The sequence below is a fragment of the Saccopteryx leptura genome, chromosome 1 (assembly GCF_036850995.1).
Source record: "Saccopteryx leptura isolate mSacLep1 chromosome 1, mSacLep1_pri_phased_curated, whole genome shotgun sequence".
Taxonomy (NCBI): domain Eukaryota; kingdom Metazoa; phylum Chordata; class Mammalia; order Chiroptera; family Emballonuridae; genus Saccopteryx; species Saccopteryx leptura.
In genome coordinates, this window is record NC_089503.1 from 218287440 (window position 1) to 218302571 (window position 15132).

Here is a 15132-nt window from a genome sequence, read left to right on the forward strand (position 1 = left end):
TTCGTGTGATGGAGGGTTAGTGTCCCCATCTGTGTACATCTCTGAGACGGCCTGTCTCCAGAGGGCCTTTTATTCAAGAGAGTCTCTCTTATTGTTCAAAATCAATGACTGAGATGGTTTGACCTTTTTTTTTTTTTTTTGGTAAATAATTGTTTTATCAATATTTTAAAATAAGGAGTGAAAAGATATTTCCAACAACTCTTTGCTTTTAGGGAAGAGCTAAGGGGGCCCCTTAGGTAAGTTGCGAGAGGGACAGAGAAGCATTGTCCAAGTTCACAACATACAAAGAGTTTATTTGTGCAATACAGACCTTTTCTCAAATATTTTCACAGAATTCCACACAGCGCTCTACTAGAAAAGTAGAATTATACAACACCAAAATAACGTTTTTTTTCTCAGTACAAATTACTAATCAAAAGGAAGGTGAAGATAGTTTAATAATGAGTAGGAGGTTACACGGGTGTTGCTTAATACAGCACCTGTAGCCTTGTGCTCAACCCCCGGGGGGGAGGGGCACCCAGGGCCAGCTCTGTCTAGTGCGGAGCACAGCCAAACCTGTGCTCAAACCTCCGGGCTGAGCTTTGGTATTTGCAACTTAAAGAAAAATAAACATTGTGAGCCCAAGAACATTTCCGTCGTTTCATGCTGGTGTTGCCATGAAGACGACAAATCAGGAAAACATTGTAAATATTTCACACTTGCTATAACATTAGATCCTTTATGTTCACCACACAATAAAACAACCTTCCCCAAACCATAATTTTCTAGGTCTAAAACATGCTTGAAGAAGAATATTGATAGAAATAATTCACTGAGATGTTTTAAATTACATTAACCATAATTTAAACATTATTATTTAAACCCCAGAAAGTTCAGCTGCTTAAGAAGCACAATTGTTTGGAAAAATACCGGGCCCAAATTCCCCTTCCCAGTATCGTAACCCCTTTCCCTGTTGTCAAAATCATGTATTTCACAAGATGACAGATAAATGGGAAGCATTTTTTTTCCATAATATAGCTAGAATAAGTGGGTTTACTCACTCCATGTATATTTCCATAATTGGTGAAAATAGACTTCTTGTTATATGACTAAAAATATAGATTTTTTTAAAACTACAGAACCCAGCAGCCAGTTTTCTGCTTTGCTATATACCTCCCCCCAAAAAGTCAAGCAACGTCTACAAAAATAGCAATTAACTTTAAAAAATATTTTGCTTCTTAGAGCAAATTTTAAGTTACATTCAGATGTGATAGCGATTTCTGAGAGAGCCGCTCTGGTCCCCCGAGGTGCTGCCCTCACGTCAGTAGCGGGTCTGGTACTCGTGGTGCCACCGGTTGAAGTCGTTGTAGAACAGGACGATGCTCCCCGAGGCCATGCCGGAAATGATGCACCTGGAAAGGCACAGAGGAGCGGCATGAGCCTGTCCGTTCCCTAGGCGGTACTGCCCTCCTCAGATCTTGTAGTACAGGACAGTTGAAATCCCGTGCCCAGCTTGGGGCTTAGGGCTTCCTCATTTTCTTCTTCTGCCGACTTCCCTGAAGGTAGGCGTGGAAGAGGGCTGGCAGGGCTATCCCCTGTGGGAACCGAGCTCAGGACGTTTCTGGACCACTATCAGGTAGCCCTGAGGACGCTTCACTGCCACCTCTGCCCTGCTGTGGGGGCCCGAGCCACAGCTGCCTTTCTGTGGACAGTACAGCAGGCCATGCAGGATGAGTCCCTGCAGCCTGAGCGGGCCTGGCTGGCCTGGGAGCCTCACACCTGTAGAAGGTGTCAGAGTCTCAGCAGTCACTGCTGGAGGGAACAGTACACGGGGGACAGGGACCTCTGACTGCAGCCATGATCTGTGCTGGCCCTGCTCTGAGTAGGGGTCTAGTCCTTGTGACTGTTACTGGCTGCTGTCCCCGAGAGGGCGTGGCCGGTTATCAGCCTTCTCTGGGTGACTGGTTAAGACCAGTCCTTACGGGTCCTACTCAGTAGCCTTTCTGCTACCTCATACCAAAATCAGGAACTAAAATGTGTCACAGAAACTCAGCTAAACCCAAGAGGGACAAAAAAACCTCTAAGACACAGAAAACAAATATGCAGGAAAATGGCAAGGTAAGTTTTTCCTTCTCAATAATTTACTTTAAACGGGAGGAGATTAAATACTCTAATCAAAAGGCAGAAACTGGCAGAATGAATGAAAAACATGATCAAATATATGCTGCCTACAAGAGACTCACTTTAGGTCTAATAAGCAGGTAGAGAGGAAAAGGGTGGAAAAAGATACTCTGTGCAAACAGTCATGAAAAGAGTTGGGGTGATTGGACTAGTATTAGACAAGAGAGGCTTTAAATCAGAACCTGTCATGAGAGACAAGGACACTGTATTGATATAAAGCTCACTTCATCAAAAAGAATACTAAAATTACAAACTTGCACTCAACATAGTGGTGATGGTTATATAACAATGTGAATGTTCTTAAAGCCAGTGAATTGCATACCAAAAAAAAATGGTTAAATGGTAAATTTTACGTTGCTGCACCCCAAAATAAGGAACTAAAATGAGTGTGTAGTATTAAGAGGAAATAAGACACCAGATAATAATCACCACCCCCCCCAAATTTACCAGTTGGGAGGTTTCAGGGAATAAGCCCAATATCCTAATGGAATTCCCATGAATGGAGAGATCCAGGTATTTTACATTAAACATGTTAACAGCACTTTCATTTTTACTTAAAAGGTACTTTTAAGAAATACAAAAGCTTAACAACAAGGAAACCAGAGTCTGTTACTCCTGTCTTGTCTAATCCTGGAGAACGCAGCCTCTGTCCACAGTGGCCAGGCCAGCACAAGGGAAGTTACACTTGTTAAAAAGTACCCTGGAAATCCCAGTATTCACTGGCCTTTTATTGGACAGGTGACCGCCACCCCACCATCTAATCCCTCTGTACATAGGGTCTGACAGCACTGGCAGCAGGCCACGGGGCCAGGCTTACCTCTGGTCGTAAGACAGGGCCATGGCTCGGACTCCGGCATCGCAGCCTGGGTAGGCAAAGAGCTGCTTGAGGTCAGACACCTGCCAGACCATGACCACCCCGTTGTCTCCGCCTGTGACCAGGTACTGCCCGTCACGGCTCAGCTGGATGGCCTGCAGGATAAAGCAGCATTCAGGTGAGGCGTGGCTCTAGCTAAGCGTCAGCCCGGGTTCGGTGAACTCCCACCGGGTGGCTGGTCCTACAGCGCAGGAGGGAGGGAGGGGGAGGCAGTGTGTGTGTGTGTGTGTGTGTGCGCGCGCGCGCTCCGGAGTTGTGAGGAAATCGGGAGTCATGGAAAACGTTTGACATTTCTTAAAATCAAGTGGAGAGGTAGGCCATGCTTGAGTTTTTTTGTTTCTGTTTATTTCATTCTTTTTAAGGTGACAAATTTTTGGTAGAATAATCTTTGACAAGTTTTTTTTTAATCATAGAAGAGTAAGGATTGTCTCTTAGCCATTCAATTCACATTCATGTAAATGCCAACTTTTCATGGTGTCTTAAATAAAGGTTACTCTCAAGAACACACACGAAATATAAGAAAATCTCGTGTGGAAGATAGTTATGTACAAGAAGTACTGTCTAGATCTAAACCATATGCAAACAGAAGTTGCCATCTCAGTAAGAAGCACTGTCCGACGCCGCCCTTCACTGCACAGCGGCTGAGCGCAGGGGCCGCTGTGCTGCTGGGGTCCGGGCCCTGGGGACCCACTACCCTCCGGCTGCCGCTCACCTGAGATTTACACCTGATGCTGTTTACACATTGGATATGTGCTATATTAAAACAAATTAAAACCATTAACCTTGAACAAACTTTTAGTAAAGACTCCCTAATCCTAGTTCTGTTTGTAATTATATTAAACATGACTTTGAGCATTATCCATTTATCAGCATTTTAATAAGCAGAACCTGTCCAAGTGAAGAGGCCTGTCCTATTCTCCCGAGGGCAGGCACTGGGGCAGCCTCTGACCAGCACCTCCTTCCACCCAAACCGCAGTCTCGCCGGCATCGGGGGGCTGAGAGGGGCCATCACGGCAGCCTGGAGGCCTTCCACTCAGGCTCTGACACACGGGATAGGACAGCCAAAGAGCCTCACTGAGCTCAGGCGGTGGGGAGGCCCCGCAGGCTCTGCACCGGAGGTGAGCACCTCTGGGCAGTGAGGCCTGGCTCTCCCAGTGCCCTGCTGTCCAGGTCTCCATCCCCTCCCCTCTCCCTTTCCTGCCTCCTCTGCTTCCACTCTCACAGTCCCCTCTCTCACCTTCATTCACCACTTTAATCCCTTCCTCCTCACCTCCCTCCTCCACCACCACTTTCAATCACCTCTTCATCACTTTCTCTCTCCTCCTCACCTCTTCCTCCACCACCTCCCCTCTCCTCTCACCTCCTCTTCCACCACTTTCTTTCTGCTCTCACCTCCTCCTCCTCTCAATTCCCTCCTCCCATGTTCCCTCTACTTTCACCTCCTCATCCTCCTCCACTTTACCTCTCCTCTCACCTCCCTTCTCTCCACCCCTCTCACCCCCCACCTTGTGTCCCCTCTGCCTGGCAGGCTCACTAACCACAGTGCCACCACTTACCTGGAAGGGCTCTAGGGGACCAGGGCGCTGGGGGGAAGCGGCGAGATGCTCCAGCCCAGCACTGGGGCAGCAGCAGAGGGTACAGTGATCGTAGGATAGGGGGAGCCAGTGTGCACACGCAGTCCCTAGGAAGTCCCTAGAGCCTTCGCTACGGACACGCCATAGAGTGTCTCAGCAGCAAGGGATTTCAGATTGCTTCACTGATTTTTTACTGTGGCTGACAGTATAATTGCAACTCAGTGACCAATTATCAGCATTATTACTCTAGGAAAGGAAAATCCTCTGATGTGCACTTGGTTTAAATGAAGTATTGTTGGGAGGAGGGGACGGCAAAGCTTTGGTGTCTGCATACCTTGTGGTGGGGCCGTCAGCCGCTGCAGAAACACGTGGGAAGCAGCAGCGCCTGGCTTCATCATGATCCTAGGCACCCCCCCCCCTTCTACTGAGAGAGGCACTCAGACTGGGCCTCGGAGAGATCGTCATCTCTGCGGCCCTGGGTCAGGAGGAGCAATCGAGCAAACGTCCAGGCTCCCCGAGAGCCCCGTGCCCCTCCTCCCAGCCGCCCTGCCCAGTGCCCACCCGGTCCACAGGCACCCCGCCTCGTCCTGGACAGTGACAGACACCAGCGCCTCACTTCCCCACCCCCTCCCTCAGCAAGCTCGGGGGGGAGACAGGGAGGACCCGGAAAACGGCTTCTCTAGAGAGCAGGCCTTACCCTCCGCTCAGCCTAACACTGAGGGGCCCTGTCTTGAAAAGAAAGCGAGACCCTAAGAGGCCCCCTAGCATTACTGTACTACTCACAAAAACTAGGGGAAATTTCAAAATGATTATGTAGCGATAAAATATCCCCTAGTTTTTGTGAGCAGTTTAGTTCTTCCTTCCAAGATAGGAAGATGCTTGCCTAATTCACATTCTAATGTGAAGCCCTACCCTCACCTTGGCAAGTTTGAGTATTGTTATCCACGGAGAAGTCAAGTCAAACTAGAGGCAGATCTAAGTAATCGTAATGCCCACCACTCCCACCACAGCCCATGCAGAGGAGACCGTTTGCGCTCTACGGCATCACTGCAGCTTTGATGCCACATAACCTGCAGATAACTCCCTCAGTTACAGAAACTGAGCCTGCCCTTGACAGCCACCCGGAGTGACTTCACCAGACTTGAGGCGGGCCTTCTGCTGAAGGCTCCCAGGGGTTTCCCCAGCGGCCCTGAACACAGACCAGTGAGGCTGGCGCATGTCGTTGGCGAGGTATACAGGCGTTGTCCAAGCAATGTCTGGATTTTTTTTTTCTCTTTGGCATGGAAAAGAGAATCTCAGCCATTCAACAGGTTCTTAATTTTTCCACTGACATGAGAGGCAGGCTGAGAAACATCCTAGTTCCATTTAGTTGTGGACTCACTGATTGCTTCTCATATGTATCCTGATAGGGGGTCGAACGCATGACCTCTGGTGCAGCAAGCTGAGGCTTTATCCACTGAACCACCCAACCAGGGCCAAGAGAGGTTTCTTGAACGAACCCTCGCCTGCCTCCCTTGCCACACCCTGAGGTAAATCTCTCAAATTCTGAGAAGTCTGTAGGGTACTCACCCGAATGTTGTCCTCTGTTTCCACGGAGGCCTGGAGCTTCCCATTCACGCTGAATGTGCAGAAGGAGCCGTTCTCGTAGAATATGACACAGTGACCCTCTCTGGAAGCCTGAATGAGTTTTGGTTTCAGGCAGTTTTCCGGCCCCTCCAAAGTCCTCAGCAAGTCTCCATTCATGGAATGTACGAGACATGGTCCTTCTGGAAGGAGAGGAGAAAAAAGGCAAGTTCTTTTTTTCACACTGGAACAGACAAATGTGATCTGATTCCTGAGCACAGATCAAAGCCTATCCCAGAACCACATGACCGGAAAGAAAGCCTTAGAAGTGACACATTCTATGTGTGCTATTTTGAAAATTTCCTTGGCATGCTGGTCACACCTCACCTTTCCTTTGGGAGGGGAGAAAGTGGAGCCATATACAAGTTCACTTCTCAAGAGACTGGAAGTTACCTATAAAATTCATTATGACAATTGGTGATTAAAAAACTGGGTGGTTTAAGAAAGGAACACCACAGCCTGACCAGGCGGTGGCGCAGTGGATGGACCATCGGATTGGGAAGCAGAGGACCCAGGTTCAAAACCCCAAGGTCACCAGCTTGAGAGTGGGATCGCTGGCTTGAGCATGGGATCATAGACATGACTCCACGGTCGCTAGCTCAAGCCCAAATGTTGCTGGCTTGAGCAAGGGGTCACTTGCTCTACTGTAGCCCCTCAGTCAAGGCACATATGAGAAAGCAATCAGTGAACAACTAAGGAGCCACAATGAAGAATTGATGCTTCTCATCTCTCTCCCTTCCTATCTGTCCTTCTGTCACCAAACAAAACAAAAAACGCACCACAAACTCCAAGTTCTAGAAGAGTGTCTGGGAGGGTGGGGCTGCCCCTAGGCCCACTCAGACCCTCTGGTCCGAGGGTGGCAGCACTGGGCACGTGCATGGAGCTCATCCGGGCAGCTGGTGAGGATCTGCGTCCCCACCTTCTCACAGGGAAGGAGGCTCCTGCTGGCCCACCCCCTCCCAAGAGAGCTCATGAGGGGCCCGTTCCCACTTCTCAGCAACAGTCACTTCCTTCCTGCCAGCACCCCCGCAAAGGAAGAGCATGTCTCCCTCCTCCCCCCTTCCGGCTGAGTTGCTGGAGGAAGGTGAGGACAGGCCGGCTAGCCCACGACATCGGAGCGCTGCAATTCTGAGCGCCTGCCACGTGCACAGCAAAGGCAGAGCACACAACCCAGACTGCCTGCGTGAGGAGGAGGGGTCTGGGTCAGACAAGGGAGTACCTGGAGGATATGCCGGAAGGCTCTCCAGGCTAAACCACCTGTGGCCACCCGGAGTCCTGACCTGGTCCCCCAGGACTACTGAGAGCTCGCCCTTTGGAAAATAAGCCTCTTGGTGTTTCTGGAGCACTGCAGGAATGGTCAGTTTTCAGTGTTCCCAAATGCAGGCTGTCTGGCTCTGCCCAGAACCAGGACGCCTGGCTTTCGGGGATCACTCTCTAGGATGCCAGCCCTTCAACAGCGCAGATCCAATTCCAGTTGTCACAGTAACCACACAGGACACACTGCCAGGCTAGCTCCCCAGCCCACTGACCACTATGTAAATAACACGTGCATCATGACTGGTGACCAACTGCGTCACTTTTGTCAAGGTCTGTCAGTGAGTGGTCACTGCGTGTGTATATGTGTGAGTTCGTGCTCAGACAGCAACAAACTGTCCAGCTGTGCAGCCACCGGTGTCCAGTGAGAAAACTGTGACATGTGACAGCTGTGGGCAATCAGAAGAGGGTGCTGGCCAACACAGATGGCACTGCAGTCAGGAGACGCAGAGCAGTGAGACTGACAGGGAGACCCGGATGGGACACAACGGGGAGGCAGACACAGTGCTGCCGGGGGGGTCACACCGCTAGGACCAGCTCCGCAGTCAGAGGGAATTGGGGAGGGGCGCTTGCAGGCTGAAGGGGGGGGGGTCGTTGTAACAAACCTGGCGGCGTCTCCGGAGAAGCCGTGCCAGCAGACACCTCACGTTACAGGGACCCTGGGGGGCTTTCATGACACTGAAAGCACAGAAGTTAAAATGCTGGCGGCTGGTCTGAAGGAGCACGCCAGGTGCCAGGGCCCAGGGCACTCGCTGCGTCCAGCGTGGAGAGGAGGCAGCAGCACTCTTCAAAGAAATAAGTGCCCGAGTCCTCGTTGCTAATGTCTTAAGTTACAGTGTCCTAAGTAAATATGAGTTTTACTATTTTTTTTCATGTCCACATATGTATGTGTATGTGTAAGACTTTTTAATGTTTCCATAAAATTTTTCAAAGGCCATGGGCCAATCATGAAATTTGCCATTGATTATTAAACTCACTTTGTATGGGCTTTGCCTGTCTAGTCATTTTTATGGTCCCAAACCACCGTGCAAAACTAGAACAGTCTGTAATGTGATAGCTTCATTTTACACATCTAATTGGAAGCACACGCAGTCCAGAAACTCATGTTAGCTCAGGATGTGTGAAACTGTTGGGTGAAAGGCTAAAATTCCTGTTGGTATAGAATTTTTGCTATCATTATTACTATTTCACTGTTTTGTCTGGCTAAATTTTTTTTGTGTGTGACAAAGACAGAGGAGGGACAGAGGGACAGAGAGGGGCAGACAGGAAGGAAGAGAGATGAGAAGCATTAATTCTTCATTGCGGCACCTTAGTTGTTCATTGATTGCTTTCTCATGTGTGCCTTGACGGGGGGGGGGGAGGAACACTACAGCAGAGCGAGTGACCCCTTGCTCAACCAAGTCAGTGACCTTGGGCTTCAAGCCAACGACCAGAAGATCATGTCTATGACCCCACTCTCAAGCCAGCAACCCCACACACAAGCCGAATGAGCCTGTGCTCAAGCCGGAGACCCTGGGGTTTTGAACCTGGGTCCTCTGCATCCCAGTCCAATGCTCTATCCACTGCGCCACTGCCTGGTCAGACAACCAGCTAAATTTTTGAACACAATCCTTTGACAATTTAATATTAAAGTTTTGTTAGCTAGACTACGTCTCATAGTTCAAAACTCAGAGAAGGTGACTGAAATGCCCTCTGCTTCCCCTAAATGCTCCTTAGGTTACCCCATGAGGTAAACCTACAGCTCATGCCGGACGGGACTTTCCGGTGTGTTCGGACATCAGCTGAGGGCCGGGGGCCGAGGTGCACAGACTGTGACAATGGAGTAAGCAATGGCATGGAAACGGCTCGGCTCCCAGTCAGACCCTGGTCTGCTGCAGGTGCTCTTGGCAAGCTTGCTTGGTATCTTCGGCCTGACTGCGATGCTCTGAGGACAGACCTCCACGCAGAGCAGCTTAGGCACCTTGCCACTCCACTCTTGGTGCCACCAGGCTCCTGCTCAGTCCTGACATTTGGAAGTTGGAACAGACTGGGTCAGGGGCTTCCACTCAGGTGTGGGAGGAAGCCAGCCCAGCCAGAGGGCAGAAGAATAAACAAACATACAAAGACATTCCTGGTTCCAGCCTCGCTCCTTGCAGCAATGCCATCAGCACTTTCTGCAGCGAAACAGAACTATCTGTGCTGCCCCATACGGCAACCACCAGGCCTGTGTGAGTACTAAGGACTTGATGGGCTAGTGCCACCACTGAACGGAACCAAACAAGGCAGATGTTGTGGGAAAGTACCACAGCTTTACCTGTAGAACCACTCAATACCAGGCCGAGCTCGGCGCAGACGGCAGCGCACGTGATTTCATAGTCATGGCCTGTCAAAATGGCCCGGGGCGTGGTGGTCCCACCTGTAGGAAAAAAACAGATAAAAAGGACAAATTCATTCAAGTTCATGCGGGGGAATACCTCTCTCTACTCAGGTTAAATAATCAGCAACTTGTTTCTAATGCCCATAATGTCTAAATCTTTTACTAATAGTTTGAGAATTTGTCCAGAAACCCTATTTTAGAACTAGATCCAAAATATATGTTATAGTTTGAGGACCACGTGTTGTTGTAGTTTTAATCCTTACATGATTATCAAGCAGCCATGGTTGAAGCCTCCGAGTAAAAGAAGTCAGAAGTCTGCATTATAAAATGCCTCAGAAACTTTCCCAATACAAATAGAAGCCCCTTGATTAGATGATTTATGGAGGGACGACTATAAAAGTAGGGATTTAGGCCTGATTCACATTTCAAAGAGAAGCAGCCGCCTTCTCTCCCCCTTGCCCCCCGCCCCCCCGAGTGGGCCACTGAGCCCTCTCTTATAGCTAAGTCAGACTGAGCTAGGACTCATGACGTCTCAACACAGCACCTCTCTTAAATATCTATTGTCTTTACTAAGCTTATATATAAATATTTTCCTGATATATAAATCTCACTCTATCTCTATGATTCATTCCAAGAACAGAGAAAACAGCCGTTACATGTAATTCTACTGAAAGTACTTTGAAAATGAGGGGAGGGGTAAGGGGGAGGGCAGAGGAGGAACACCCGGACCAGAGGGCTGTTCCAGAGCATTTTCACAGGGAGGAGGGGCTATCCTGCACTTGCTCCCAAACCAGAGAGAAAGCCGTGATTGGCTGATGGGAACTCACACGTGACTGGCCCCGGCACAGAAAAGCTGAACTGGAATGGGCTGTCTTTGTGGCTTGATTCGTGCCAAGCCGCAAAGATAAACTGAATTCCATCCTTAGCCCGAATAACACCACTTTACACTAGTCCTTTACTGTTATAGTCACTAAGACCAAGACACAAAAAGCCTTTATAGACGGGACTAGGGAGCAGGACTGTTAGCATTCTTAGATTCCCTTGATCTGGCCTGGTTTTGTACTATTATTGATAAATGAACTGTGTAATCTAGGAGGGGAAAAATGTGCCCAGAAAGCAGGTCACTGCCCAGCTGTGGAACTCTGTGGTAAAGAATAACTGGTCAGCCTAACCGCAGACACTTGGCTGTCCTTGGAACAGTCAAACACCGAGCAGAGACCGGGAAGGTCGGGGAAGGGCCAGCAGAGACCTACTGTCCTTGGAAAGGCAAAAGAATTTAGGTCCAAAGCAGTGGTTTTTCATGAAGGGTCAGTGAGTTCTCTGGAATTTCATGTGAAATATATGTGCAGGCCTGTTTTTTGGTGGGGGTGGAGGGGTTGAGTTTTTACAGAACGCACAGAGATCCATGCCCAAAAGTGGGGCAGGGGCCTCTGCTGGGATGACACTTCGCTGGGTGCCTGCAGGGACCTCAAGGCCAGCCCTTACAACTACAACGTGTCGCTGGGGACACGGTGCCCAGCTGTGTCTGCAGAGTCCTTCCTGGCTCTCGGTGATGGTGGCACTTCTGAGGGGGAGTTCAGTAGAGGGCACCACACTGGCTGTGCTAATGCTGCGTGCGGCGAGACCATGGGGTGGCCGCCATGCTTAGTGACAAAGGGGACTTCAAAAGACTCATGACAAGGCAAAGGGGTGGGGGAATAAGAAGGCTGGTTTTGTCTGATCCCAACCTTAAAAACTTCTTTTGGGAGGAAAATCTACCTACCTCAATTACAAAGTTTACTTGACATTTTCTAAACAGACAATTTGTTTGGAAGTTCCTCTTGTGAGAGCAACCCCCCCCCCGCCATTAAACAGTACACAAATTTGAGTAATTTTTCTAAGAAAAACCCCCCACATAATTTAAGCCTATCTGGGCTACTTAATTTTAGATGTTAGATATAAGTCTTGCTACAAAAGTGAAAAAGAGGTGTTATATTTTAAAGGATGCCAATACTTTGGTCCTCACTCATGGTTCCCCCTTTCCCGAGATGCTCCACATCCCACAAAAATACCTACAAAGTTATTTTAGAAATCAATGTCTGATTATATCAGCAACTTGTTTGAAATCAAGAATTAAAATCATTAAGATCTCAGGCATGGCCCTGGCCGGTTGGCTCAGCGGTAGAGCGTCGGCCTGGCGTGCGGGGGACCCGGGTTCGATTCCCGGCCAGGGCACATAGGAGAAGCGCCCATTTGCTTCTCCACCCCCGCCCCCCTTTCCTCTCTGTCTCTCTCTTCCCCTCCCGCAGCCAAGGCTCCATTGGAGCAAAGATGGCCCGGGCGCTGGGGATGGCTCCTTGGCCTCTGCCCCAGGCGCTAGAGTGGCTCTGGTTGCGGCAGAGCGACGCCCCGGAGGGGCAGAGCATTGCCCCCTGGTGGGCAGAGCATCGCCCCCTGGTGGGCGTGCCGGGTGGATCCCGGTCGGGCGCATGCGGGAGTCTGTCTGACTGTCTCTCCCCATTTCCAGCTTCAAAAAAATACAAAAAAAAAAAAAAAAAAAGATCTCAGGCATACATTTTCAGTGATTGTTCCTTTTCTGTTTCCATAAGTTAACCATTTTATGGGGGGTGGGGGCGGATCTGGGTTTTTATTTGGATGGTCTGGGGATTCCTAAGCGGAAAAGGACGTTTTGAAGGAACATGATGGCGACTAAAACAATCGAAGTGAAGCCAGGGTAAATCCCGGACACGTGGATAATGGCAGCCCCCGCGAACACTGTCACTTAAGCATGTCAGTGATAGCTTTCTGTTTCCTAGGTCTAAGAGTATTTTCTCAGGAACATGGGGAGGAAGTGAGCTGACTGCCGTCAACTGTATTTCTTTAATGGAAAATAGTTGAACTACTGAGAATTTTCTATGACTACAAAGTGAAGAGTTCAGGAAGCCTCATGATTAAACCCGTAAGTAGTGGGTTAAGGTATAAGCATTCCTTTTTGTAAACTCAAAATTTTAATAAATATGCTTTACTTGCAAAACCCTAGTTTCCAGTAATCCACACTGTACCAACCATTTCTCCCTCCACAAATCAGAAGACCCACACATGCTATGTAATTTCAAAACTGAATAGAGATTTTTCTTTTCCTAGGGCCCAATCCCTAATAAAGAACTGTTCAGTGCGAGGACTTTGGCTTAAAAATTTGGCAGAATGTCCTCTAACCCAGGAAGCAGGTCAGACAGTTTAGGAAATACAGAAAAGAAAAAAAAAAAGGAAAGAAAAAAACAACAAATTAAAAGCATAAGGGTAGACTTATAATCGTTGGGTTCTTTTCAGGTAACTGGTTTCACAACACTCACTGGGTTTCCAGTAAAAAGAGTGTGTTACTTCCCTCCCTTTAGGAAACACACATTAATGGCCTTTAAAAATCTGCACAACAATATAAGGAGAAATATCATTTCCTCTAAGAAAAGCTGTTTCCAGTCTTGGTTAAAAACTGACCACTGTATTTCCTTATTACACACTGTGTAGATTCAGTGTTCTTTATATTTTTTTTTTTATCAAAAAAATCTGTTCAAAATAAATACTTGAATTTTTATAAATGCCCAGAAACCAAATGTTCTAAATATTAATATTTCTCAATAGCAAATATGGGAATTAAACCCAACAGGTCCACACTGTTTAAGCTCAACAGGTATTTCGGGACGTACTTAGAATGAAATCACTAAGGGCCGAGGGCCTAATCAGGGACAGAAGATGGGTTTCAGATGCGACTCTCAGAATCTATTTCTCTGCAGTCACACGGTTACACATCACCCTGGGTCCCACAGCCGAAGCAGTAACCTCCCACAGAAAGGAAAGGCAGAACCCTACATATCTGTATCCATTTCTGCTTGTGAAGTCTAGAAACAAAATCCGGGAACAGATAACTCATGCCCTTTGCAGCACTCACCTAGACCAGCCCCTCCCAACTACCTGTCAGCCCACAGAGTTAATACCCAGGAGGGTAATCAGTTCAAAGAAGACAATGCTGGCCAGTAATACTTTTTCAAAGACCCCAGAAGCTATCACTATCTCTCATTGAGGTCTCCAAACCAAATAAAGAACAGAGGGGAAAAAGTTTTCTGGAATATATCAGGCTAATTCTTTGATAAAAATTTGCAGTAGTTAATGGATACAAGAAGTCACTTACTTTTGCTTTCAGAGATAGCAGGATCTACCAAATGCAGGACAGATTCTCCTAAGAACCTTTTAAAGTCTCAGTGCTTGAAAAACCGTCATGTCTTTCAGTGAAGCTGAGAGAAAAATTTATCTTGCTGCTAGTTTAAGGGGCTGTACTTCAGACTCATCTTAAAGAGAAATAAAAAGAGAAAGAGGATAGACTCTTGGACTGCTTTGAAAAGCTTGAGCAGTTACTTCAAAGGGAAGGGTGTCTTTGTCCCGAGAGCGGGTTTATGACTACTGATGCAAATCCTAACCAAAGGCTGAAAGGGATACTCGGTGCATCTTTATGGACGGCCTTAAAGGAAGGTGATCAAGTCAGAGGAGATTAAAGCCAGGCCAGGCCCTGCCACAGACACCGGGACCCACCAGCTCCTACAGAGGGCCTTTCTCCGCACACAATACTTATACCAGCACCAGCTTACACAGGCTTTGTGACGGCCCACCCTGCATTCAAGCAGCACCAGTCTCCGTAATGCCCACTTAGCAGTTATACTGGATCTGTGTTTTAAAATATTAGGCGAAATATTTTACACCATTAGGCAGAATAACAAATATTTTTATTAAATGTGTTTCTTTGGTGCCCACATGGACTCTAAACCACTTAAAGTTATACCTGGAAGAGGAAATGGTAATTTCTTTAGTATCTTGCTCATAAATATCTAACGGGAAAAGCTCTGTCTCTATTAAGGTAAAGGGGATTAATAATCCAGGTAAAAATAGACCTGACACATATTTCTGGCAAATTTTGAGTTACATTTTAAAAACTGAATGAAATTCTTGGTATTTCTGGCATCGTCTCCTCAGTCTTATAAAACTTAAATGACTTTACAATGCATTGCAGAGTTCTCATTAGCAGCTGAAATATTTTGAAGCACCAATTATAAAATGAAATGCAGTTCAACTTTTTTCTGTTCTTAGTTTTGTAGAAATAAAATTAATTCTTCCAATTAATGCTCAGTTTAGAAGATTTCTGGGCCAGAACCGAACATTTCCCATTTGTTTACTCCCGTAGTAACATTTATCGGGCGTACATC

The 15132-nt window shown here is 47.6% G+C and overlaps 1 protein-coding gene across 6 annotated transcripts in view; it reads right to left on the bottom strand.

Moving 5' to 3' along the window:
• Window positions 1–281: 281 nt before the first annotated feature.
• The window catches only part of LRBA (LPS responsive beige-like anchor protein), a 629646-nt gene continuing 614795 nt past the window's right edge, over window positions 282–15132 (bottom strand). For all 6 annotated transcript variants that reach the window (XM_066386366.1, XM_066386375.1, XM_066386349.1 and 3 more), the window contains exons 54-57: window positions 9839–9940; window positions 6178–6374; window positions 2978–3129; window positions 282–1391 (exon numbers count right to left, since the gene is read on the bottom strand). In XM_066386366.1, coding sequence (XP_066242463.1) covers window positions 1301–1391; window positions 2978–3129; window positions 6178–6374; window positions 9839–9940 — 542 coding nt within the window. In that variant the 3' untranslated portion in view covers window positions 282–1300. The remainder of the gene's footprint in view (window positions 1392–2977; window positions 3130–6177; window positions 6375–9838; window positions 9941–15132) is intronic.